This window comes from Oreochromis aureus, linkage group 22, assembly GCF_013358895.1.
Source record: "Oreochromis aureus strain Israel breed Guangdong linkage group 22, ZZ_aureus, whole genome shotgun sequence".
Lineage (NCBI taxonomy): Eukaryota > Metazoa > Chordata > Actinopteri > Cichliformes > Cichlidae > Oreochromis > Oreochromis aureus.
In genome coordinates, this window is record NC_052962.1 from 27,172,172 (window position 1) to 27,199,501 (window position 27,330).

General features: G+C 41.4%; 1 protein-coding gene across 5 annotated transcripts in view; it reads left to right on the forward strand.

The window, feature by feature from the left end:
- The first annotated feature begins 3,112 nt into the window (after window positions 1-3,112).
- hivep1 (HIVEP zinc finger 1) overlaps window positions 3,113-27,330 on the forward strand; it is a 71,519-nt gene continuing 47,301 nt past the window's right edge. The window contains exons 1-4 of one of the 5 annotated variants that reach the window (XM_039605991.1): window positions 7,333-7,440; window positions 7,705-7,797; window positions 8,462-8,670; window positions 9,589-9,722. In XM_039605991.1, coding sequence (XP_039461925.1) covers window positions 9,683-9,722 — 40 coding nt within the window. In that variant the 5' untranslated portion in view covers window positions 7,333-7,440; window positions 7,705-7,797; window positions 8,462-8,670; window positions 9,589-9,682. Of the gene's footprint in view, window positions 3,162-7,332; window positions 7,441-7,690; window positions 7,798-8,461; window positions 8,671-9,588; window positions 9,723-27,330 lie in introns of those variants that run through there. The other 4 variants (XM_031756790.2, XM_039605992.1, XM_031756789.2 and 1 more) reach the window with 4 other exon arrangements.

A 27,330-nucleotide genomic window follows, 5' to 3' on the forward strand; every position in this document is an offset into this window, starting at 1 on the left:
TTCAGCATCGCTGAAGTATTTGTTTTCATAAAGGTGAGGCTGGCTGGCATACATGTTACTGTTAGCCATTTAACTGTTAGCAGATATGCAATAACCACATTAGCCGTCTGTTAAGCCGTCAGTAAGGTGGCAGCTAGTGATGTAGGAGTAAAACAGCCGGTATCAGCCCTGCCTTTTTGTACCATTATTAAATTAGGAAAGCAGGTTTCTGCTAATTGAAACATTTTTTGGCCACCCGTAAGTCAAAATGTCAGTTTGGTATTTAAACATTTCAATTTAAAAATTAAAAATTATCTCCAAATTCCAAGTTGTGTATCTTGAAATTTAGACTAAAAGCCATTACACACTGAGTGCGTCGTCAAAACGCAACACGAAATTCAGAAATTTCCAGATCAGATCTTTCCATCTAATGTAAACACAAACCAAACGCAACTCAAAAAATTAAAAAAACCCCACTGTGATAAAAATGACATCAACATCAGACCATGATGAGCTCATCCTTAAACAGGAAAAGCAAGAAACTAAGAATCTGGGTCCAGTTCACACTAGAAGGTCATTACTCATAAGTATGTGGAAATTTGGAGTTACTGAAGTCAAAATATTGAGATAAGACTTAGTTAAATCTGTTTTGCTTTTTTAAAAACTGCGTATACAAGCTTCCATAACAGGCATAATAGGTGTTATTTTACCATGATAACACAATTATTACCCTATTTGATTAGCAATGACAGTTACCAGAAGCACAGCACTACCTCAGACAACCTGTTTATTTTCTTAAAATTGTAAAATATCTACATATTTGTCACATATAATATACACCTTCCTGTATTTTGTTCACCATATAAGACAACATATAAAAAGTGCTGTCATTGTTTGTGTTCTTCTATATTTTATAGAAGACTAGAATAATACATCACACATGGTGTTGAGTATTTTCTTGGGTTATGCTATCAAGTTTGAAATGCTAGTATCATGACAACCCTAGAGCCAAATATAATGTCACACAGCCCCCAGAGGTCTTTTGGACATCTCTGTAGTTTAACTATTCCATGTGTGATCAGGTTCGATGGATAATTGATGCAGTTTTCACCTAAAGGAAGCATGTTTAACATAAAAAGAATCGGCCCCAACACAGAACCCTGTGGAATCCCATGACTAACTTTTGTTTATGAGATGATTCTCTGCTAAACAATTGTATATAAATTGGAATCTATCAGCTAAACAAAAAGAATAGGAAAAAAACAAAGCTGCCCGTGTCATCATTTGCACATGCCTCGGTTTCTATCTGTCTAGAAAAGCTAAAACACAAATTTTGGCGTTTTCAAACAAAAACAGGTCAGCGGCACTCACAAGCTTGCTCAGAGTCCTGTAAAAACCCTTCTCCTCATGAGTGTAGGGCCTTTTTAAAGCGAATGAACCAAACAAGTTCATTCACACCTAATCAGATAGAACCTACGCTACAAGCAGATTTGCATGATGAATTTTAAGCTTTCGTGACAATACCTTGTAATTGTGAAACTGTGCCCCCTCAGAAAAACTGACTACACAGAAACCCAAGGGAGGCCGGACTTAGACAAACAGGCAATAAGAAGCAGTTTTTCACTCATGTCAGCGCAAACCCCTGTCAGCTTGATCTACTGTCTTTACAAGCAGATTACATGCAGTTCAATATCATCAATCCAGCAGTCACAATTCATTCAGATTTTTATTTGTTTAATAGGTCTGCAGCAGTGGTTTCTGCTTTCACCCGTTGTAGTACTATAAATCTAAACAACCTTCCAGGCTAATAACACTTTTCTGCTGATCTTTAGAGACACACGTGGATCGGCTCAAGCTACAACCACAAAGTTATTATTTTTTTTATTGGATCCCTGCTTGCATTGACTTTGGCTAACACGGAGGCATCTGAGGGCTCAGTTCATAAACAGTTGTTCTACTCTTGGCATTGGGTTAGCTCAAACCAAACAAGCTATCTTCTCAGGAAAAATGTGGTTATGTAAACACACACACACGATACCCTCCTTGCTTTATTCATCTTGAGCTGAAAACCCCAAAACATTTCAGTTTCAATGAGAGTGTACAGACAGCAGTCTCACAGAGAAGAATGACAATCCTTCGCAACAGCAGCTGCTGCCATTTTAGCTGATGTTAATTGACAAAAAGCCTTGTTGTATTCGAGAGAGAGGAACCGAATCACCTTCACGACAGCCCTCGTTCATTCACAGAAGATGAACCGCACAGAATCACTGCAGCAATTTTCAGATCTGACTGTGAAGAGACAACAATTTGTTCCTGTTCTTGCAGAAAAAAAAGTTCCACTATTCAAATGTGCCATTTTAAGTTGTTACAGTTGAAACAGGTGAGTCATAAAGCTGAACTGAGCCAGGAGTCCTACTCTACAGACTGCAGGAAGCCTGTGATATGGTGGTGGGCGGCTGTCACAAAATAACTTATTAATGGGTAGATTTGCCTCACTGCAGCAAAGTTTCTTCGGGTGGTGGTGTGTTTCTCAGAGACTTTTTGCTGCATATGCAGCTACTGACATATTGAACAATGAGTTCAAGATGCATTTTATCTCATCGTTGTCTTCTTTTTTTTTAATACACTGTTGCAATAGGATAGAAATTATACCAGGAGGCTTCTTAGACGTAATCTTGCTTTCCTAATGCACTTCGGGCAACTGGTTAACGGGTGAAATCACTCATTTTATTTATGCATTTATCTGAGAGCTATTTTGGTGCATGGGGTAAAAAAAAAAATAGCATGACCTTTTGCATTCAGTGATGTGTCATTGCTGGGCTGGACCAACTCACACTCACCGTGACTGTGGAGCCAGGAATACAGACATGGGATAAAAATAACAACACCAGTGCACCCAGGCAACTGCTGCAGAGCGATCTGCTGCAGATCACATTAAAACACCCACAGCTTAAATAAATAATAATTAAAATATATCATTAGAGTCAATGTTTTAATGGTTCGTGTTGTTCCACAGACCTCTGTGTGTGCCTGAGTGGGCTGTGAGAGCATGTAGCATTATTGCTTCATGGTATTGTTTCATGCTTATTAAAGGAAACTGAGCAAGAAGTAAAATTTCCCTCCATGCTTGCAGGTTTCTCGTCACCTAAATGGCTCGCAAAGATGAAGCTGCAGTGGAAAATGTGAGTTAAAAGCTGTGTGTAAAAGAGAGTGTGGACTCACAAAGGTCATGTAAGACATAGCACATTTGACACTGTAGAGAGAGACCAGCAGATTTGTACGTTTTGTATGGTTTCTCTTAAACAAACACAAAGACAGTAGACTGTTTAAGTTACAGTTCCTGTCAGGTTTGGTCTCATTAGGTCATATTAGCTGTTATTGTTCATTAACTGCATTTAGTGAGGAATTTAAGTCAAGAATCAACAAAAGGTTATTTATAGCAAAACTGACATTTTTTCAGCTTCTTTTTAATAATGCAGTAATGCTTTTTATTGCCAAATGTCTGCATACTTGTATATGAATTTAAAAAAAGACAGATCTTCCTTAACTCTCTTGGTTGCCTTCATTAGCTGGTGGACTGATTTCTTTGTGATGGACATGGGTTGAATTTTATGCAAGGAATGTGACGCCGAGTGAGCAATTCCAAGTGAGGTCCAACGAGCTCGTGTTGAGGACAAGAAAATAAAAAACAATATGTATTTGGATAGTTCTTCCCCCGTGACAAGTTTAGCATGCTAGGGTTAAACGAAGGTTCAGCCTTAGAAGGAAATGGGTGGCCAAAAACACAGGATGTTGATGTGGTGATGGGGTGTGCGCATTGACAACAGGCTGGCAGAAACAGCCTTTATACAACAGGTGGGTGAGCGGGCGCTATCTCCTGAGGAAGCTGAGATGCTTAAAAATATGCAACAAAATGCTGGAGATTTTCTGTCAGGCAGGTGTGGAAAAGTTTTGAAATATTATAATTTGTTATAGTTTTTTATATTTAAATGTACGCTTTCAGTACTGTGCAAAAGTCTGATTTCTTTGTGTTTTATTAGGCAGTAGCTTCATTTTACAGCACAACGGTGAGCCCAAACACAGTGCCAGTAGAGTGAAAGCACACCTGGATAGAAAAACACAACGAAACACAATCAGTCGTGGGTTGGCCAGCCCGGTGCCCGCACCACACCAGTACTGAAGCACTCTGGGGTCATTTTGACAGAAAACAGAACAAAAGGCAGACAAGGTTCAGCGAAGAGCTTTCAATGACCTTCAGGAAGCCTGGAGCACTGTTCCTGAAGACTACTTAAAGAAATGACAAGGAAGCTTAACTAAGAGGCTGTGTTGGAGAGTGAAGGAGGTCATACCAAACATTGACTTTCAAGCTCATCGGGATTATACAAACTCTGTTTTTGCCTTTTATAGTGCATTTTTATTGATGTTTGTACATTAAATTAAATAGCTAAACCTAGTTCTCATTTTCCTGGTGAAATATAAGGAAATCAGGGTTGGCTCAAGACTTTTACACAGTACCGTACATATACTGCTTAAGCCCTGTTCACACATACGTGGATAATTGGGTAAATATTATTTGGTGACCAAAAATTAAGCTTTTGAAAAACTCCTTCCAGGGTGAAGATTGTTAGAAACTTGATTTTTTTCACCAGGCATGAGGAAAAATGAAAGTGTGCACCTTTTTTGATTTTTTATTATTATTTTCATGTTGTGATGTGTGTCGGTATTATTTGTGGGCTTCTGATTGACCAACACTTCTATACAGTTAGGGTTATATTGCCACCTGTTGCTTTGGCATGTTCTTTACTGTGCTCGACATCATTTTTGAGTTTTTAATGTAAATAGCAATTAAATAAAAAAGCCAGAAAATCCATGTTTAAAAAAAAACACATGTATGCATTATTTAAGCTATATGGTGTAATGGTTAATATAGTCGCCTAACTTGTAAAAATTCCCAGTTTAAGATTGAGAGATATAAACTTTCCTGGTTTACTCCTAATGCTTGTCTTAAAGCCTGGACAAATGGGAGGACTTTGTCAGGAGGGGCATCCGGTGTTTAATCAGATATGTGGATCCATCAGCTATGGTGGCCCCTTGGCTAATAAAGTACCTTTGCTTTGTTAAATTGAATTTTTAACTCCTGTAACAAAGGAATTTTCCAAATTTGATATAGCTAAGCCACCCAGCCTAAATATTATCTACTCAATTAGTGGGTAAACTATCATCATCTAGAAGAAACTGCTATCTAAGGAAGCCCATATGACCAGATAGACGTTTGCGGTTAGAGATAGAACTCAAGAAGCATATAAGAGGTGAAACGTCTTCACAAAATTTGAAGAAGTCCAGTCTTGCTTTCCAAGCTTCTTATTAGAGAGAACTACCATCTACATCAGCGATGGTTTAATGGAGGGAACGTTTAGTTTTCAGGATCAAATCCAACCCTGTTTTTCTTTAAGCTAATGTTAGCTAATGCTAGCCCACCTGTTAGCTTTCCTGCTGACGAACTGCCGGCTATCTCAAATAGCTAAATACAGTTTTGAGTGGATAATGTTGGGTAATGAATCCAAAAGAATGACTTTATGAACTATAATCTGAAACTTTAGTGTCTGAACTGAATATATATCGTGTCTGTAGTGCGCACGCTATCGAGACTTTCTAGCGGGAACGCAACAGCCTAAAAAAGAAAAGCGGTGTCACAAATGATGATACGTAAACATTATCACTAGTGGTTTGTTACACTCGAAAACCCACAAACGATCACATAAAAACAGCAAACACGCAATTAAACTCTGGATAACGAGCAGATAAAAACCTCCCAGCAGAGATTAATTGTTTATCAAACTTTTCCCTGCCAGCTCAGGAGAACTGGTGGGTGTTTTTTTTTTAGGTTACTGTGGAGGAAATCACAAGTCACATATAACAAGGGCCAGTAAAACTCCTACTGGCCCCTTCGATGCTACAGCTACAGACTTACAGTATATATCTGGAGAGACACATTCATATTTCAAATAGACATATGAACACTAACTGAAGGAAGGACACACCTGCAACCACTGATTCAAATCACATTTAACATTTTACTCACTCAAGTGCAGCAGCAGCACGCTTCCTGTTTTTACACAGTGTTGTTTTAATTTTGTACAGCAATGTCATTGTATTTATGCTGCGGAACAGGGACCTTTAATGAAACCATTAAATAGTTTTATAATAACAATATGAAATCAAAATAAGTCCTAAAAATAGATTTCTGCCCTGGAGTATTAGTATAGGGCTATTTTCTTTATTATTTGTATTCGTCAGGAGACCAAGCACAAAAACTCACACTGAATACAAAATACAGATACATAAATATGGAAATATATAATATTTTTAGATGTTTTACATTATCGACACAAATAATTGAGACCCATTTGTAAAATTACAGCAGAGTTGCAAAACAAATAACAAAGACGCATACTAAAAAAATAAAAAATAGAATTTAAAGTCTCTGTAACTGATAATAAATTGTACAGATCATGTAATAACAAATAAAGCTTGCAGAAAACGAGTCACTATATATTTTAATTGCAATATGTAGGAAAAATTTTCCAGATTTTCTATCTTTTTGGGATTTGTGGAAAATATTTAATCATGTTTTAAATTACATAACAGGCTGAAACCTGATCTCCCACAGTTTCAAATCTGATTTAGGTTTCAGATGGAGATTCACAGCCTGGGAATTAAAACCCATATGAGGTAACAAAAGCACTTGGTTTGTAACTGGGAACCCAAAGGCACCTGAACATCCACACCTTCACTGGTGTTTGTGGTTTTATATGTTAGTGGAGGAAGAAATCCCATAAAATAGGCCTTCTCGGTGAGTCATTTTGAACTGTATGCATTTCAGAGACTGTTCGGCACCCGTGCAGGCCACGGTTTATCCCTCTCCTTTGTTTACCGCCACGGACAGCGGTCCTGGTGCACGAAGTCCTCCCCCCGTTTACGTCCGTGCAGCTGGATCCGTGCACGGGGAAGCCCGGCCGGTAGTGGCGGAGGGGCACAACGTGACCTGACAACAAGGAACCTCCGGGAAAACCGTCAGTCCTGAGCTATGTGCAGAGGAGAGGCTGAGTGGGGGTCCGGCAGGGGGGGTTGCAACAAGCGACGCGGAATGCGGCGCCTCACCTGCAGACGTGGAGGGAGCGAGCACAGGGAGGAAGAGGGGGAGGTGCAGCTCACTGAAGGGGCATCGACGAGGAGGCGTCGGGGCCTGCGCTAACGTGGCGGCCGTCGAGAGCCCCCCGCTGGCCTGGGAGGACACCCCTCGTGGCTGGGAGGCGGAGACGGGACCCCCGCTGACGTCAGTAGGCCTGTCGGTTTCCTGCAATAGAAAGTGAGAGAGAAGGTGAAGGGAGAAAACACAGCGGATCCCCTTCTTACTCTAAAAGGTGTGCTGCGGCCCTGACACGAGCCAAACCCGCACCTGTGAGTATCACCGCGTCCCGCACGCTCGCTTTGCTCGCCGCGCGCGTTTGCGGCTGCTAAAGGTCGAGCTCGGCTGCTGCAGCCGGAGACAGTCCGACATGCTTTTATAGCTGTGTGTGTGTGTTGCCCGGTTTTAGCCCGTCGCTAACTTTGAGGGGGGGAGAAGGAGGGGGAGGAGGAGCAGGAGGAAGGGGGGTCTGTTACTGAGAGAAGAGAGGTGTGAGTCTGTTTGTGCATTTATTTTATTATTTGTTTTTTGCGCAGTGTTGTTTTTGGACCCTGCAGCACAGAAAAAAAGAAAAAAAACTTGCGCTCCGGGGTCGCCTCTCTGCGCAGTGCCCGCTGTTGCACTTGGAGGTAAGCCAAGCAGCTACACCTGCTGCTCCTCAATGTGTTTGCGTGTCCGCTGTTGCCGTGACAAACGTGTGTGTGTTTGAGTGGCTGAACTGGAATCTGACTGCATTTTGTTGGATAAAGAGAAGCGTCCCATTCGAGCGCTGTTGCAGCGACAAGCGAGGGGTTTTCCCTGGCTCCTCCCTCCCTCACAGGGCGTTCACGTGTTGCAACAGGCACAAAATACGCTATTCCCACGCATTGTTTTTGCTGACTTCATTGCACGCAGTTAAATGCCAGTAATGCCCCTTTTTTCTTTTTAGCTCTGCTGTGCTTCTCATGACTGCACTGCATGAACCCGGAGCACACATCCTCCTGCAGCCCGCTCTGCATCTAATGCTTAATATTTCTCAGTCTTGTGATTAACGCACTCAGAGCCAGTGCGGGCTGCTTTTGCATTTCGCCCCTCAGGTGTGAAATCATCACTCTTTGGTCACCTGAACGGGACGCAGCATTGTATGTTGTTCTCCCTCGCTCTCGTTCTCTCTCTCTCTCTCTCGTGTCAGTATCGGGGTGTTTCCTCGCATATCTGTGCGCGCACAAACACACAGGCAAGCAGTCAGGCTGGCTGGCAGACGGACTGACAGATAGACGAAACGTCTCTCTCCTCCTCCTCCTCCTCCTCCAGCTCGTCCGCGCCGTCGACCCCTGCGCTCAAACACCACCCGGCGAGGAGCCCCTCTTCATGCGTCTGCTGAAGCCGAGCTTGCATGTGTTTTTGTGCGACCTGCTGCAGCGAGTGTGAGTACCGTGAGATGATGTCATTGCTCTAGCGCCACATGTACCAACTGTATGGAGACAAATCATCACCATCATCATCATCATCATCCAGTTGTAGTAAGTGTTATGTAACATTGGTGAGGAAGAGAGGAGGGGGGAGGAAACAAAAGACTTGATTCCTGAAGCACTGCTGCTCACCGCAACGTGCACGTCTCCTGCAGGGGTAAGGGGGGTGTTTTGGGGACACGGTGGTGGAGATGATGCAAGGGCAAAGGAAAGCTAATGGTGCCATTAAATGAGAGGTTTTATTCATGATTTTTAGTGATTTCCTGTCTGTGCAGAGGGGGACCGTTTGCTCTGCGGTTGCTTGTGTATGTCAGGTAGCTCTGTGGGTTTGACATCTGGGTAACATTTAACTTGAACACCCACCTTTTTCTGGCAGCCGGAATTTGCATTGCAGCCATAATAAGCTTCTAATCTTCCATTCAGGGAAAGGTCATCGATTGATATCGGTGCGAAAACAACTGATGGAGGGTGCAGACCTGCAAGACTGAACTTTGACAGAAAGATCTCTGACACTTCTTCGCCTGACGCTCAGAGGGGGGCGGGGGGGTTGTATAGTTTGCATGATTTGAGATCCATGCTGACGTTCGTTAAAGTGATGAGCAGTAACTCTATCATTTCTGTGTCAGCCTCGAGATCAGAGCGGCAGATAGCAGCCGCTGCAGGGTTATGTTGATATCAACAGAATGTCTTCACACCTCCTCCCCTCTGACGGCAGAGAGCAGGCCGAGCCTCACCGCGCAGCGCTGCACGTAGTTTCAAGGCGGCCCTGAAATGGGGGGAAAAACTCCGACCCGGGCACCTGTTTGAGGAGCACGCTCAATCAGCCGCTCTGTCCTGGACTCCCAGACAGCTGCCAAGTGGGAGCAGGAGAGGCTGCACAGTGCCTCATTGATCTGTGGAGCTCATGTTTGGCCTCTGCAGACTTGATGTATTCACAGTATATGTGTGTGTTTGTTTATTCCCCTCTAGATGTGCCAAGACTGCTCAGGAGTCGACTCACCTCAAGGTTAACAGCCACTCCCCCCCCACCCCTCAAGATGCACCTGTGAACTGAGGCAGAAAGATGCCGCGCACCAAGCAGAACAACCCCAAGAATTTAAAAGGTGAGTTAGCGGCCGTCCTGCTTCGAGGTTTCCTGAGATACTTTCGGCTATTGGATGCGTTGGTTTGGATGGAAATTTTAAGGCGAAGTGCTCTGTTGACTCGCCGCCTGGTTGTATTTCTGCCTTCAAGATGTGTGATTCGATTGAAAATAGCATCTTTATTTCCTGAAGTGTCAGGCTTAGAAGAAGAAGAAGATGAAGAGAGGAGCAAGGCATGAACTAAATAAGAGGATCTACAGCCTTGCTGGTTGTTGCTGTGATAACATTATTTATGCTTATCTGAGAACTGAGTGTAGTGTTGGAATAGCTCTCCAGTGTTTGGGTTAAGTTGTGCTGTTTCTCCTTGAACTCCTCCAGGAATTTTTTATGTTTTTCATGAGATGATGAAGTAGTTTTGGTTCCTCCATTTGCTGTTCTCGTCTATATGCGGCCTACAGACGTCAGTGCACTTTGTTGCTGGTTTTCGGGCTAATGCTGCCGCCTTGTGAGGGTTTAATTTAGAGTCTTTGTGCTCATTTGCAGCCTAAAACTTGAGATTTTCTGCAAAGTTGGCCTGCTGGCAGCTCATGTGCTGGAAAAGTAACCCTGATGCTGATTTTGTGCTCTGTTTCTAGACAAACAAGATAACCTGTGTAGTTTACCAGTGCACACGTGGTACATATACCTGCACTCACAGTGCGCACAGGTCAGCAGTTTGCCTTTACACCGATCTCCTCATTTTCTTAGTAATGTTGCTCTGCAACCATCAACGCAACTGAACAATCGTGTTGCTTTGATGTCAACTTTGCAACTTGGCATTGGACGCGAGGGGACGTTAAACCCTTTAGAGCACTTCTGAAGACGAGGCTTTGGTGGATAAAAGGCTCAAAAGCAGAACTTCCTCCCGCGTGAGACTGGGCATTGTGTCCCGTGTGAAACCGAAAGCAAATATTAAAATTATTATTTTCAGATGTTACGCAAAAATATTTTGAGTTTTCAGTCACACTCTGGTTTAGCTGACGCCACAAAACTTCTTGGTTAGGTTGAGGAAAGTTGTGGTAGTAAAAATAAACACACAGGTTTGATTCTCTTCATGGAAACCGCCACAAAGCTAATCTCGTAGGCTCAGCCCTGTGTTGGTTAGAGATCTCACAGTATTAGTTCTTATCACTCAAAGATGAAAATTCTGCAGTAGGATATAGACTTAAATAATAAATACTGCCATCAGTAAAATTCATCTTTAATTTTAATTTCGTGTATTTTTGTAAATTACATTAAAAGTAAAAAAGAAAAGGGACTAATCTAATAATAAATATAATACAATTTTAAAATATTAAAGATATCAATGATTATCTTTATGTTCCAGTGATATGATGATTGTGTTTCTGGCTATCCCGGTTACCCTGATCAGGCCTTTTTCTTTCCTCTCTCCTCCACCTTGCTTTACTTCATATTATGGGTTGAGTTTAAGGTAGATGATGCACGGCTTTCCAGTAGTGGCTGCTTTATTGGTGTGCCCTCCCTCTGGTCACTGCAGCGAGTGCAAACTGAGAGGCTTATTTTATCGCCGGTCGAGTTGTCGTTTCACCTGAGACATCCCGGGGCTCCCTGCCACCAAACGCTTCATGTAAAACTTGTGACCCCATTTTAATTTTTTTTTATTTTAAATTGTGATGTGATGCATTTTTGCTTTCACATCTTTGTGTCCCGAGTTCATTAATGTAAACAGAGAATTGTGGCTTTTGTTTGCCTTTCAAAGCGCAGTATTAACATAAAGCGAGCCAGTGTTTTGCTTTTAATCTCTCTCAGTGGCTCTCATGGCCTCCAGGGCCTGTCACCTCTTACACAACGGTGCGTTACAGGCGGTTTTAGGCGCTTGTGAATGTGCAGATATTTACTTGAATACAAACATTTAACAAAGTTGAAGATTAAAGGTCTGGTGGAGGCATGCTTAAGTCAAAGCATCCTCCCGCGGAGCACCAATTGGCTTGAAGGATTCCTTGTTATGTCGAGAACTGACAGATTTGTGTGTCAACAGACGTTTGCAGTTCACAGATCGACAAATGTGCAGCGTTACATGCTGGGTGTGAAAATGTGCATCACTGCCATTCCCCAGCAGTCAATCCTCACAGATTTGTCCACGAGCAGCCAGCCAGAGTCCCTCTGTTTATCATATAAACACTTCCTGTGTGTGTGTTTTGTTTTTTTTGCTCCTCGTGGAGCCTCTTTGGACAAACCACATGAATAATTGAGCTTTACAACAGTTCATTACTTTGCCCGACAGAGGACGATAGAAATGGCGGTCGAACGATGCTCGAGTCTGTTTAAATGGTGTTGGTGCAGACGGCGGTGCTGTAGCTGCTGCAGTGTTTGTGGAATTTGAATTTCAGAGTTTCAGAGGATGATTAGCAGAAATTTGATGAGCGCAGCTGATCGTTATTTCAGGGGTGTGTTTAGAAGATCTTGAATGGAAGCCAAAATTGTTTTTATTTTTTTATTTTAAGGAGTAAAAATGTGCAAAGAACGAAATTCTTGTCTTTGTAGTTGTGTTTTGGCTTCTTTAAGTTGTCCTTGAAGCAAAAGGTGACCTGAACTTGATGTTTTTTGCACACATATGACTCAGATCTGTTCTTTCATGACTATTTGAACACCACAAACCACACCGAATCTGATATTTTTCACTTCTGATTAGGGTCGCTTTCATATGTGCTTCTTATAGTAGTTGTATAAAGATCTAACACGTGCCCTTTCCATCGCTCACCTGAGTGTTTTCCACGAGTCTTGTGGGAGAGATTCTGACATGTGTAGGTAAAAGTGACCTTTCACTTCCTGAAATTTCAGTTTCAGTAAAGCCATTCGTGTCACAGTGAAACTGCTCCTGGCTCCAGCTCCTCATCCACACGCAGCTCTATATGGGAGAAGCCTGTAAGTTTCAGTTGACTTCAGTTCAGTTACAAATGAAACCGTGAACGCTGATTTTGCCTGTAACAGCTCTATTATTGTGTCAGTGTGTTTAAAAACAAAGGAGAGAAAATCCTCAGTGTGAGGGTAGCCTGCACATTTATTCTGTTTGTCTGGGGGCATGTGATGTCTCCCTCAAGCCATTTTCTGTGTTTGAACTTTTTTTTTCTTGCCTTGTTAAAGTTGGTTTGTGATTCTTTGTGTGAAAGATGAACTGATTGTGGAAATCTGGGCCGATACAGGTGCTTTTAAAGAAGAATCTGGCTCACAGCTGATGCCGATATTGATGCTTTTAATTGTTTTGTGTCTGTGTGTTTTATCAACTCTTCATTTTTCAGCATTTATCCAGTAGAAATGCTGATGTTCGTTTTATCATTACTGCCCAGCTTAGTGAGCAGAGTGTCTGAGGTCATTTTGACCCTTTGTAGGTTTGTTTGATGTATCCAGCCCACTTTAGTTGATTCCCAAAGTTCACTTTGCTTTTTTTTTGTACAGCAAATGTATGAAATGTGAAGTTGTGTTGGCTGTGATATAACATTTGGCAGTGGTGCAGCTTTTCATTGTTTGCTTAAGTAAATGAGGAGGAGTTTCCACAGATTTTGATTGTACTTATAGCAGATAGTTGTTGGTGTTTTTGTGCATGTGGTGCAAGAAACATAAGTTTTCCTCTGCAAATATTTTAGTCTGAGCCCCAACTGCACAGTCTTGGGCTGCAGGTGGAGACAGGAGTCCCTGTTCTGCTCTGCAGCTTTGGTTAGCTCGGCGTAGCGGCGCGTTGAACCAGCCTCTCCACCTGCTGTAGGTTGTGGTTAGAGAGGACTTGAAGCTCATAAATTAATCACATACGGTGCTGGTCTGAGCCTGCCTAGGTGAAGTCTATGTGTAATTTCTGAATGTGCGGTAATGAAAACTATAGCCCGAGACATTGTTTTATGGCAGCCTGCTCTAATAAACTGTACATTAGAAAAGGCTAAAAGGTTTTTACTTAAATGGAAATGTTAGTTGTTTGGTGGGTTTCTGTGGCTGCTCGGCTCATTTTTGTTCAGTAGGAGGAGAATTAACTGTTTTGACATTTTAATGTGGAAGCAAGTGTAGAAACAACTGCACTGTGGGAGGATTTTTACATAAACGTCTGTTCAAAATTTACGATTTGGCTCTTTATTTTTGGTCAGATGTTCTCTTGTGGTGGTAAAATCAAATCTTACAGTTTAAATGCAGCTCTTTACTTAGTTTAAAGTAAAAGTCTCTCTGTCTTTCTCATCTTTTAAATGCAGTACAGTGTCAGCTAAGTGCTGACTTATTTCCATCCTCCGTTCTGGTGACATTTCTGAACATGTTGTGGGGAGTACCCACTTCACTTCCTCATCACTCGATGACTTGTTGAGACATTTGTTTGGCGTCTCCTCATGCCTTTTGACCCAGTTCATCACCTCTCATCAGGGCTCTGCTCTCAAGGGGTTTTCTTTATCAGACAGGAAGTGCTAATTGCATGGCGTGCAATCACATGCTTAAACACTGCTGTGGAGAATTTCTTTTTCTGGAAACTCAAAGAAGCCTCTTCAGACTGCCCTGAAGCTGTCACATGATGATGCTCAATGCCCAAGTTTTAAAAAACACTCTGCTGCCTTTAACACAGAATTTCCTTTGCATATTAACACTGCAGTAATTCATCAAGCAGAGAGGTGCTGTTTAATTCTTTTCTCAGGTCCTCTCTGCCTTACAGGCTTGGCAGCATCTGCCTGGGATATAAAAAGAAGCACAGTAAAAAATTTTCCCTCCAGTCAATCTGACTTGACAAACATTATACTGTTAGGAAACGAAGACCGAATGTTTTCAGAGTGTTAGTTACATTATTTCTGTTTTCTTAAAGTCAGTTTTTATTGTTTTAAGCCATATTTTACAGAAGTGCGAGCCCCGTGGTGAAGCTTTTAGTGCAAAAAGAAAAGCGAAGATGAGTTTTAAGCTTCATTAATTTATATACTTCAGAGAGCAGGTGTTTTTTTTTTTTGTTTTTTTTGTTTTGCTTTTTTAAAAGGCTGTGGGTCAGGTGGTACAATGTGTTTGCCACTAACCTCAGTTTCATGGCGGTTTTGTCCCCGCCTCTTCCACGTGTCAAAACGTCCTTGAGCAAAAACCCAAACTGACTCCCAGGTTGCGTTCATGGGAGATTTCCTGCTCTGTGTGTGTGAATGAATAACTGAGAAATGTAAACTACTTGGAGCACCACGGAGGTAGAAGTGTTCTAAAAGTGGAAACCATTAATCATATCTGTTGCATTCCTTTGCGTGTTATCTTAAGGTTAAAATCGAAAAAGACCAAAGCATGAGGATTTATTTGAAAAAGAAACAAGCACTCCTGAGAACAGCATTCCTCCTCCAAGGCTGAAAATGTGCCCCCAGCTGTGCATGAATCCAGATTAGTTTGTGCCAATTTTTTGAAGTTATGAAGTGGTGTTATGATGGCAAATGTCCAATATAGCCTTTTCTCACAGTGGAGATGAATCCGCATCAAGCTCCTGGTAGACTGAAGTTAATCACTTTTAAGTTGGGCCAGTCTCTGGTTAAATCCATCCATATCTTTTTGAGTAATCCAGCCAAGCAAGCAACCTACCCACACACACAACCTCCTTGGCGGAGGTAGTTATAGCCATGCATCAAACACAGTGATGTTTTTCTGTGAGTGAGAATTACCCGCAGTTGAAAAAAGATGATGTTTTTTCATTTTAAATTGTCTGTCAACTCATCTTTTCAACCCAAAAATGTCCAAATGTTCAAAGTTGCAGTTTCTCTAGTGGCCACTTGAGGCTCGCTACAAAAATGAGCTATTTCCCACTGACTTCTGTTTTAAAATGCCAAATTTGTTTACAGCATAGTACAAAAAACAACCTGGTATTAACGCGTAATGCCCTCTTAGCATTTTTCTTACCGTCACCTCTGCTTATTGGAGTCACAGTGCTGGACCTTTTGACTGTGTTTGTGCCTTTTGTAGTGCTTTCAGTGAAATTGTCTGACTAATAATACGGCTTGCTGTGTGGTGCAGACATCCAAGAAGTCCGTGCTTTAGCATTTGGCGAGTGAAAGTTAAATATTTTATTGGTTTGTTACTTGGCGTGAATCAGCAGGTATCTATGTCTGTGCCGTGCCCATGCATAGATGTTCAAGTTAGCGAGCAATAACTCAGAGACAGTATGGGTGCAACTACCATGATGTCACCTGCTGGTTTCTGAATTTCTGTCATGACCCCTTTGAGTTGAAGGTTTCTGCTGTGGCCATCTTGATTGTAAGAAACGGGATGTGATGATGAGGGGCGGGTCTGGATGGAAAACCGCTTGCTTTTTGGCGAGTGGAAAATATAACGGCTAATGCTCCTTTTTGAAACATTTGTAAAAAGGGTTATTCAGTATGACCTAAAATGAGTAACTAAGCCTGCAAACTCAGCATTAAAGTGTTTCCAGAGTTCAAGAAAGAGACATTTTATTTTTTCATAGGCCTTTTATAGGACCTGAAGTCTTTCTGCAACCACAGCTATTGCCATCTGGTGCCTTTCAGACAGAATGCAGGTTTAAGGGATTTCCACATTGGCTTAATTTTTCCGAGCAGGAAGCAACAAACATCTAACTTAGTGGTCTACCCTCTTGTGTGACATGACCACATGACCGCTCAAAAAACCCCCAGCATGCTAACTTTCAGTCCAGACACCAACGAGTGATGCCACAGTGGCTACATCCTTCTTTTATATGCAGTCGCTGGCTACCACAATCTATTTTAAACTTTAAACGACATAAAATGTCAGTTAATTATGATTTCTATTGGCTCATTGTTACTAGGGTTTTATTGTTGCTGTTGCCAGGAGTTCAATGCTGGTGTCAGACTGGACTTTCAGCATTAAACTGGATAAAAATAACAACCAACTGATGTTCAAAGCATGATCACTGATGCTTAATTTTTTCAAATTATTATATATATCTATATATTTTGTAGAAGGAGAAAAATCTCTTAACACTCTAAGGACAGGGTGTTCAGTTTAAGATTAATAAATACTTCCAGAAGCACTTGGAAGAACTGGAGTGACTGATAAACTGGTCACTTGGTGTTTAACTGTGGAACTGAATAAGAAACACGCAGATCCAAACAAACGGCCGAGAGGAAGGAACTGTGAGTTTGTTTTGTTTCTGTTGAATCTGTGGGCTGCTCTGGGAGAGCGTTCGCTGGCTGTATTTTTGTCTCAGTCATAACAAACCATCGCACACAGAGCATTTTTCTCCTGTGAGACACAAAGAAGGAAAACCCTGGTCTCAGGTCATCAGTGAATCATTTACCCTCATGGGAAGGCTTTAAGATTGATTAAAGAAGCTGAACTTCCAAACTAAATATTAACTTTTTAATATTCTTTACTGCCAGGGTTGCATCAGGCTCCCTTCAGTATATAGATCATGTGTTTGTGTGCACAGTCAGGAATGATCTCGTGACGCAGGTTGTGGGTAACAGTGCAGGAAGTTAGGAACTCCTGTCCTCCCTCCTCTGAGTCTCTGTTTACTTTTGTCAAACAGCTGCTCTCTCAGCAGCTCTGCTGCAGTGGTTTCCTCTTCAGAGGCACACACACACACACACACACACACACACACACACACACACACACACACACACACACACACACACACACACAGAAACGCAAGCAGAAATGCAAATAACAGTTGGTGTACTTAGTTTTGTTAAAGTAAACAGTACAAGTGCATCAACCTCAATTTATCCACTGTGAATTTATCCTCAGTGATTAAAAGTGACTTGCATACTGGATTCATGCCCACAAGCTAACAAACTAAATGCACTTCTGCTGGGAGCTTTACTCACTTTTTTGTACCATGTGCACAATTTTCACATTCAAATTGGTCTGTGGTTCGCAGCTTAAATGGATGTTTTCAAACTGTGATACTTTCTGTTAGATATCAGCTGTCACAGTGGGGATACTCATATTAAACATGGCCAAAATTTCAGCTAATCAAGTCATGTATAAGTAATCGCTGTTAGTCATTAGCTCAGGCTTTAAAGACTCAAGTTTCTCTCTCTTGACTCTGTGTGATGTAGGAGAAAGCAGATGTCCCCAGTATGGTCACCTTGGGCAGCTCTGGGTGTGAGCACAGAAGCCCGATGTTTAAGCTTTCTTTTTTCGGTGGGGCAGCTAATCAGAAGACAGATCTAAAGAGAGAGTAGATAAAGCAGCTTGTTTCAGACAAATGATTACCTCAGAGGCTCCAGCGAGGCCTGATATAAGATAAATAAGGATTACTTTGAACTTTGAGTCATGCAAAGCTAGTCCAAATGAGAAATGAGCATGTATCGTCTTTAAGCTTGTGTTTACAGTTGAGCGATGGCTGGTGAGGAGAAATATTAATCTTCAGAGTATCATTTGAGCCAAAAGAGTTCACACAACTATAATAAGTGCATGTAATACTAAAATGTTTAACATCAACCTACACTGACTGGCCTATCAGAGCTGAATAGGACTGAATAGGACAACCTTTGGTATAAAAATGCTTGGTAGTATCCAGTGTAAGGTTTCTGGTACTTCAGATAAAAACAAAAATAAATAAAAACAACAAAAATGTCGTAACTGTAAGATACAGCTCGTCTCGCACTACGTGGAGCTGCCTGAGTGTGGATGCAGGCGTTGGCAGCTTCACCCTTGGTGGTCTGTTTTGTTTTGGTTTTTTGATCCTCTGCAACGACAGTAGCGAGGAGGGAGGTCGACAACCTCAACAGCATCACAGCGATGAGGAAAATCCTGCAACATCTTCACGATATTTTTGATCTCATGTAAACAGTCGGGGACAGCGAGGCTTAAACGAACAGAGCTACGACTCCAACCTCAGACCTTCAGTTAAATCTGGACACTTTAGTTTAGCCTTCACTTTAATAATATTCAGATTTAGAAGCACAATAAAATTCTTAGTTGGTCATTAAGTTATTGCATTCGACATTCCATCGTATGTTTTAAGACAATAGCCTTTTATTTTTAAAAGTTTAACTTTTAAGTTTGTTGCTTTTAAAAAACCAGCACAAACAACTTTATCAGTTAAATTCAGGTCATAAAATGATCAATGACATTTAAGATACTAATTAATTAAATGTGATAGAGGTTTTGTTTTCTAAATTTATACAATACAGTTGCCTTCAAACCCTTTATAATATTGTTACACACTGTGTACAGAGTGGGAACCAGGAAATGTGAATAGACAGAAATAGTTTGTGAATTTTAACGGTTCAATTACAAAGTTAGGTCTCTTTGACTAAAATGTGATCTATACATAGCATCTCTTCCTCTAAAAGATGTATGCTATATGAAAGTGTAGCACAAAAAAACTAAAGTGTAGAGAAATGACAAAATTCATAATACAAAAATGTTCGTTTGCTTTGGTGTTTGTTGTCAGCACAGTGTACCTAAACTTGATATTTAAAGTTCAAGGAGGTGGGTGAGAGATCCTGTGCTCTATACTGGGAACTAGGTTGACCATCTGCATGTGAAAGTACTGTTTTAAATGGTGGTAAAATAAACACCTTCACCTGAGCGACAGCTGTGAATGTCAGCTGTGTTGTGCGTCTAAAATAGGATGTTTGGCCTAGTTGCAGTGGAAAGTGTGGCCTTGAATTTGATTGAGAAATGTTTTTTTGTTTTTTTTAATCTTTCTGACAGTGTGCACTGAGCTGTGTTCACCGCCTGTCTTTAGAGTATTTATGGGCCATTTTAAAAAGTCTGAAAATATCTTAAATTCACAGTTACTAACAAAAACATCTCAGATTTTCTTACATTACATTTGGAGTTATAAATGTTCTAAGTCACGTCACAATGTTAAAGGTCTTTAAAAATACACAAGTCCTTGCCCGGGTTGATTTTAAGCTCAGTGGGTTGATGTGCTTTCAGTTCACTGGTGGAAACCCTGAAGATGAGTTCAGCGACACGTGCCTCAATAAAAATAATACACTTGGTATTTAATCTGCATTGTGTGTGTGTGTGTGTGTGTGTGTGTACTATGAAATTTTTTACTGAAATTCTCATGTTTCACTTTTTTTGCATTCCATTGCTGGTTTCAGTTCAAGTGGTTATAAATGTTTATAAGGAAGGATTTGCTCTTTTCCTGATTTCTTGGGATATTTGTCACTCGTACACGTTTCAGATCTAGTCAAAGTCAGACTTAAATCACATTGAGATTATATTAGACAAAAATAAACCTCATAATGTTTTTCAACCTTGGAAACAGTTGTGTGCGAGAAATGTGCAAAAAAAAAGAAATCCAGGAAGAATCCAGTACCTAACCGTAAAAGGAAGCAGAAGTTTTCATTCTGCGATAGTCTTCTTGTGCATTCTTCTTTTTATCCTACTAATCTTTAAAGCTGCTGTTTTGTCTGATGATCATTTGGGTTTCCGTGGGGATGCCCTCATAAACGTCTTTGTTGGGCACAGGTTTCTGTTGCATTCAAATAAATGACAAAAACAGGAAAGACCTTCTGAGAATAACTTTCCATCGGTTTCACCCAGTCACCAGAAGTTTCCCAGTCTGTATTTGTAGCTGTACATCCTTTTTTTTCAGCATAGTCCACAAACATCTATGTGGTGGTTTGTGGTGTCTTCTAATTTCCCCTCTCGGGGGAAGCACATGCAGAAATAGACAGTGAGGTGTTGACCTGCAGGAGACCCTTTCTTTACAACCATTTAATAAAAGCCAGACTTTAGAACTGTGCTCATCTTACAGTGTTGGCGTTTGAAAACTAGAGCCAATCAAAACGTGTCTCAATATGAGGGAGAGGGGATTAAAAATGCTGTGTAGTCCCAAATAAAGAGGCACACCTGGTACCTGTAAGACCATCTTCCAGACGCCACCTTCCATGTGGTGTTTATCATCCGTCTGTGTGGTTTCTTGGGTTTTCTCTCCCGTTCCTGGACAAGTCTGCCCCTGAAAATGCCCAGACTTGTTACCAGCCTCAGTATTTATTAAACTGACTCTGCATTCCTCGTCTTATACAAAAAAAGATCCTCACACCAAAGCCCTACAGGTCTGGTTTTAGCTTTAGCGGGCATCACGCTGTGTGATTAACGGTAAACAACCGCAGTGAATGCGGGTACATTTAACAAGGTGGAAAATGTTTACCCTGTAAAGCTGATGCAGGGAAAGGGAGACGGTGTTTCCCATCCCTCAGTGTGCTGACACAGATATAAATAAAGCTTCTGCATCTTATTACTTTAACCTGTTGGCTGATTAATGTGTAATGTGCAAGGATGGGGACTTTATTACTCTTTAAGCAGGTGCAAAATTATCTTTACAAGCCAAATTCTGGATTTGATTTGTCTTTAAGCTTGTGTTGTTTTTTGTTTTTTTCTTTTTTCACTGCTGCAGTAATTTGCAACAAACTGCCATCAGTTTCCCGTTAATGATCAACCACTTCTCTGACCTCAGCACTGACTGTGGTTAAACATCCACGTCCAGAATCAGCTACAGCAGCTACTTCCCTTAATCACAGTGGGCACGCTAACCGACCCAAGGCCGACACTGAACACAGGAACAGAGTTGTTTGTTGCTTGAAAGCTGCAACAAAAGTCGAGCTTTTCTGGCCTTTGTTTTTTAACAGAACTGACCTTCTTCTAACCCTCGGGAGTGTTTTGCGATGCCTCTTTGTCAGCTTTCTGCACTGGCCTTGTGCTTTGGCTTTGACCTGCTATGCATTTCCTTCCCAATCTCCCTTAATCACAGAGTCACACCAAGGTCAGGGTTTCTTGAAGATTTTCAACTGAATGTAAATCGTTAGGCTTATCTAGTAGTTTCATTTTGCATTTAGACTCAAATTAAAAATAAATCTGATGTAAAATCTTAAAAAATAGTGTCTTGTGTACCAATAGGAGGAAAAATAATTTGGTTTTAAATTATATTTTAATGTGAAATTGTGATAAAGAGCTTCATTTGCAGCTCAGGTGATTATAGTAAGTTTTCTCTCACACCTTCATAGGTTTGCTTCATTTTTGGCTTTTAAAGGTTTAAAAACACCACTACAGACCACCTGCTCAGCACCACACAGCCTTAAGACACAATGAGCTGTCGAACAGAGTGAAGCTGGAGGCAATCTCTGCCAACCATTCCACTTCCTGCTAATCAGAAATACAGAAATTTGGTTGCACAACAGGGAGCGCTCGTAAAATCGTATTCCTTAAATACGAGAGAATGGAGGAGAGCTGCTAAAATAATTATATAAATCTGCTTCTAGACAAACAAGATGTTATTTCAGTTTTCAAAAATAAATTGTCAGTATGTCCAAGTAATTCGGATTTTGTCCTTTAATTTTTTTTCAGCTACATTTTGACTATAAAATTGTAGCATTCTCATAATACATATGGCAGCACAAAAGTACTCAACCACTTACACATGAAGCTACAGGAGCTGCTTGGCCATGCCATGAAGCTCCTGGTGCACAGTTTTCTGTCCTGATGTTAATAACAGAGGAGGTCTGGAGGGGAGTTGCTGTGGTTCCAAACACTTTGCAATAACAACACTAATAGTTGATGGTGGAATATCTAGGACCGAAGAAACTGACTTGTTTGTAACAGAGAGCTCTTCTATGAAAGAATGAGTCGTTCTAATTTGTGTAAATTCAGTCTGCACGGCTGGTGGTTTGTCTGTGGCACCCGTTTGTAGACAATAACTAGACTTTGGAAGCGTAGTTAAACTACTACAGAAACGTTGGTGTGTATATAAGAAGTTTAACTTGACTGCGTCATGCCTGAAATCAAATTGGCAGATCCCATAGAGTAGCCTATGGTGCTGTGGTGGCCTTTCTACTCAAAATTAAAATGTGAATTATCAAATGTTGCAGCTTTTATCAAAAATGAGGTTAACTTCACTCTGCACGAATACCTCCCTATGAAACTGGAAGTCCAAAGAGTGGAAAACTCTAAACTTAGAAGTTCTTTAGTGGAGTGTTTAGCTGCTAAAAGGCCACACATTTGACTCAGGAGTGGGCAGAAACCCCAAACAGAGTTAAGAGAAGACCAAACACAACTGCAGAAGAATGACGATATTGGTGTGTATTTACTGGATGTGTATAATAATAAGGGGGGTTGTTGAATTTAGAGTGTTGGCTCTTCTTTATCTCGACTGATCGATGTTGGGCCTTAAAGCAAACTGTGATTACTCTGGCGTTGAATCCTGGGCTCTGAATATCACTGCAGCGATATCAGGAGAAAGATGCATGAAGGGTAGGTTAAATGTTTGGGATGTAGGGTTTTTTTTTGTCACTACGCTTGTCTACTGAGTGTAGGGGATTTGTGAGCACGCACTTTAGTACTTCAGACTGCAGGAGAGGATAGAGCCATGACTTAGGGCAAATACAGCAATGAGTGTGCAGGTGACTCAATGTGAACACAGACTGATGTCTAGTGGGAACGTCTGAAGTTGCTAGCCTGACTAGCTTCTGTTTTCTTTGTAGAAAAGAGAATCTGGCTTCATCTTTGCAACCAATCAGGGCCGTTATTGAGAAGCTCTTATCTAGAAAACAAAACACAAACACTTAACTTTACTCAAAGTTCTCAATGATTTTAAGTTTAAAAAGCATGTTTTTTCTTACTTCTACTACACATTTGCTCACAATGAGCGTATCACAGCATAGATCATTCTCTTTTCTGACACATAATGACCAAAAATGTAAAAAATGAACATGATATTTTATTCGGTAGGACTTGAAATGAGGGATTTAACCCTGAAACTCATCAGAGAAGTGTTTACAGAGGTTAAGTGTGAGGGTTGTTTTTCCTTAGACTTCCTAGCGCCAGAAGTCGTTGTGCAACCACTGGTATCCCCTCCTTCCCCTCCCATTAAGAGTGTAGATTTTAAGCACTTCCGCATTGGCTTCACTTTTTAGACATGGAAGCTATGTCCATCTGTTATACTGTCTATGGTAGATATGCCCGGCATCACATGTCTGAAATGGTCGTCAGCATCAGAGCAAAACAAAAATTAAAAGTGTCCTATTTAGAGTCTTGGCTGGCTCATTGTGGTGGCAGGGGGTGAGTGAAGCGCTTTGCTGTTATGAAACTCTCACATTTTCATTCAGGGTTCGTGTCTCTCTGTTATGTCTTTAAATGGCACAGTGGCCTCTTCCAGCTGTGTGTCACGGTGACACCTTAAGTTTCATAGTGTTCATAATAAGTGGTATTGTGGTGGTGGTGGGGGGAAACACTCTGATTGCACATTTGAGGGAAATACCAGAGATATTAGAGCTGTAAATTCTGCGGTGGTTTTATTTTTTATTTCATTTTCAGGTTTTCTTTTCACTTCGCCTTATTTTCTCTTAGTTAATAGAGCAGGTTTGCTCATTTCAGTTTAGTTTCATTAGTGTCAGGGTTATAGTTTTTTGTAAAAATACAAAGTGGGCAGAAGTTCAAAGTAGATGCTACCAGATAAACATCGCGGTGTGGTAACGGGCACGACCTCCTGCCGCGTAAGGGTCGTGAACCTGGTGCAGTGCTGCAGGGAAAGGGTTAACATCCCGGCCTGAGAAAATGGAGTTTTACATGTTGTGTCACGCTTAGGCAGCCAAACCAGTGTTTCCGTACAGTCCCTTCAAATTACAGTGTGCGAGTGCAGCGAGCTTCACACAAAGGGAACTTCGCTCCCAGAGGCAGGAATAAACCGGGGTTTTAGCAACAGTAACTACAACAGACAGGCTGCGACTAGTTCAGGGATGCCTGTTTAACTCGGTGGCAACCTTGGAGAAGGTTTCACTTTGACACGGGCAGAGCTCGGCCGGGGAGGAACCCGCCGGGGAGGAATTTTTATGGCCATATATTGTGTGAATGAAATTGAATATGGTGAGAAGAGGAAGGCAGCTGCTCCCTTTGCCATCCCGAAATGTGGGTTAATGTCTATTCCTTGTTTTTAACAAAGGAATAAAGGCTTATATTTTAGCCTCTCTTCACAGTGAGCGGGCTTTAATGGCAGACACACAGGCTCAGAGTTCAGACGCTGTGCAAAATGAATTTTTGATGATGGAAAGTGATGACTATTGGAGACCAGAGACTTTTGCCCTTTCTTCATTTGCTATGAACTCTTAATGTGAGATGAATCTCGCAGATGGCACCGTGGTTTTAATCACCAGGGGCTAAGTGGAGGGCGGTTTCTCCCTCGGGGTAATTATGCTGTGGCAAACCTCCTCAACACCTGGTAACATCTGTTTTTTGAGGAAGCCAATTTGTCAGTTCAGTTGTTAGGACTTGTTTATGTAATTTGTTGTTTTATAATTAGTTTTACATGTTTTTCAGGGTTTTATGTCAACACAGTAATTCAAAAGAAAAACAAATTTACAGGTTAGTAAATGAAGACATATTTTATTTAATAGATAGACTCAAATCACTATCTTCTAACCTGTTACGCCTTTATACTCCTGGTCTGATCATGTTTAACCCCCAAAAAGCTAATGTGATTTGGCATAAAAGCCTTTGCTGGGAAATTTAAGGATGCCCTCTTATGGTCTCCCTTATTTTCTGTCATAAATATGCTGTTGCAATGGTGTAAGCTCATATTTAACATGGCCAGAGTTTCAGATGAGGTCATCTAATGAAGAAATAATCCATGAGAGGCAAAAGCTCAGCTTTAGACAGTTGCTTTAGCCTGTATGATTTCAGCAAGGGGGATATGGCTAATGGGGTCATTGCAGGCACAGAAGCCCTACTCACCTTCAAACCCTGTTTATGAGGAGCAACCAATGAGAAAAATTTTGGCTCAAAGGAGGAGGAGCTTAAACAGAGGGGCTGTTTAAGCTCCAAGGCGATTTTAAAAGCGAATCCTGAAAAGCTGCTCTTGTAGAGAAAATATGGAGCTTAATAGATCCACAATCATGGATTTATCATCATTTATTTAAGTATTTTCATCATTGTTTTACTGGAAATTACTGACATTTGCACATTGTATTTTGTGTGGATTAAATGCTATAAATGAGAGCTGTGATTAATTATCACTTTTGATCTAACAGTTTCATGCCTGACTACATATTAGATTAAATGTCTTTGTTTTTCAGACCGTGAAATATGGAGTTTTAATAAAATCTGTGCCCATAGTTTGATCTTTTGTGGATCAGTTATTAGTCATCCGTTATTTGAGGAAATAATCAGGATTTATCAGCTACCATGTAATTATTTTTCAATTTTTTCTGACATGTCACAGTGCCCAAAGACACTTTCATGGCCTGTAGATCTCTTGTTATGACCTGATATTCACCCTACTTGATAACACCTCCTTGTTAGAACAGCAGACATAATATGGAAGAAATCTGTCAATCCTAATAGAGCTGTTTAATTATTAAACTTACAATCACAGATAGTTAAGCTCAGTCAATCCCATTTTCAATATTGATTTGCCTGCTGAATATTTTTTTTCTATGAAATGTATGTAAAATGCCACAGGTGATGCAGTCTAAACTCAAAGTTGTTCAGTTTTCAATCATATAAGTGTAAAGAAATGTGCAAATCTGATAAGAAGAGCTGGATGGTGTTGTAACTCCTCATTATGAGCTTTAACTTGCAGGTCTATTTCTGAAGGGTGCTGTTACAGTTTCATGGTTGTGCTTCGGTAAGCCGATTTTTTTTTTTTTCTACTTCTCAGTCCTACTTCAGCTTTTCTTCCTCCCACTTCAGCTAAACCCATTCGCCGTCTGCACACTCTCAGTTTGAATGTCTGTCAAACTCCTGCCTGTTTACCAAACGTTGGTGACTAATACTGTAGCTAACACTGCCCGCCTCCCTGTGCAGAAAAGGTCTTTCATGTGTGTTTCTTCATTTGTTAAGTCGTGCACCTTTTCATCTGCGCTGCGAGTGTTACTCTGCGGAGGCACACATGTATTCTCCCGTGAGACAAAATGATCAAAGCGTCATTTATTAGCTGCCTGTCAAAGTCTTTTCTTTTACCTGTCGCAGCTAAGATCCTCAGATCTGAAACCAGCCACTTTGGCATTTACGTAGGGGCCCCCTGGGGACAGCTGACCTGAGTGTGTGTGTGTGCGTGTGCGTGCGTGTGTGCGTGCGTGTGTGTGAATGGGCTCCATCTTGGGTGTGTATCAGGAACTTCTGTCCAATCAGTCAAATTATTTGGCTTAAGCTTTTCAAAGTGAAGCATTAGTGAAGGGCTCAGTTAAATTGGAGCTAACGAATGCTGACCTTCTCGGACTTGCTTGGTGCATGAGTGCACACACACACACACCCCTACATGCACCCTCCCACCTCCACAGGTGAGCTCTTGCAGCCTGCTGAGCCACTTCCTGGAAACTTGGTTGAGCAGCATTGATGTTGGCAACCCAGAAAGGTGAGCGTTGGCGTCGGAGCGGGAATGATGAGGGGAAAAACAGGGTGGGAGCCGGCGGGATTTGCCTCTGCTCACGTCAGCGCAGGGGCCCAGAATAGTGGAAGAAATCCTCCCTGCGGTGGCGAAAAAGGACCGGTGCCGGGGCTGCGTGTCACATTATTTTGGAGATATGCTCATGACACAGAGAGGAGGCGGAGAGCTCCTATAGACTCTGAGGATGTATGTCATCTGCAGAGAAATGCCCCAACAAAACCTGCCTCTGTTAGACGGGGGCTGCTGCCTCCCAGGGGGTCCGTTTTTTATGATTGTGGGGAAAATGTGACGCAAGTCAGG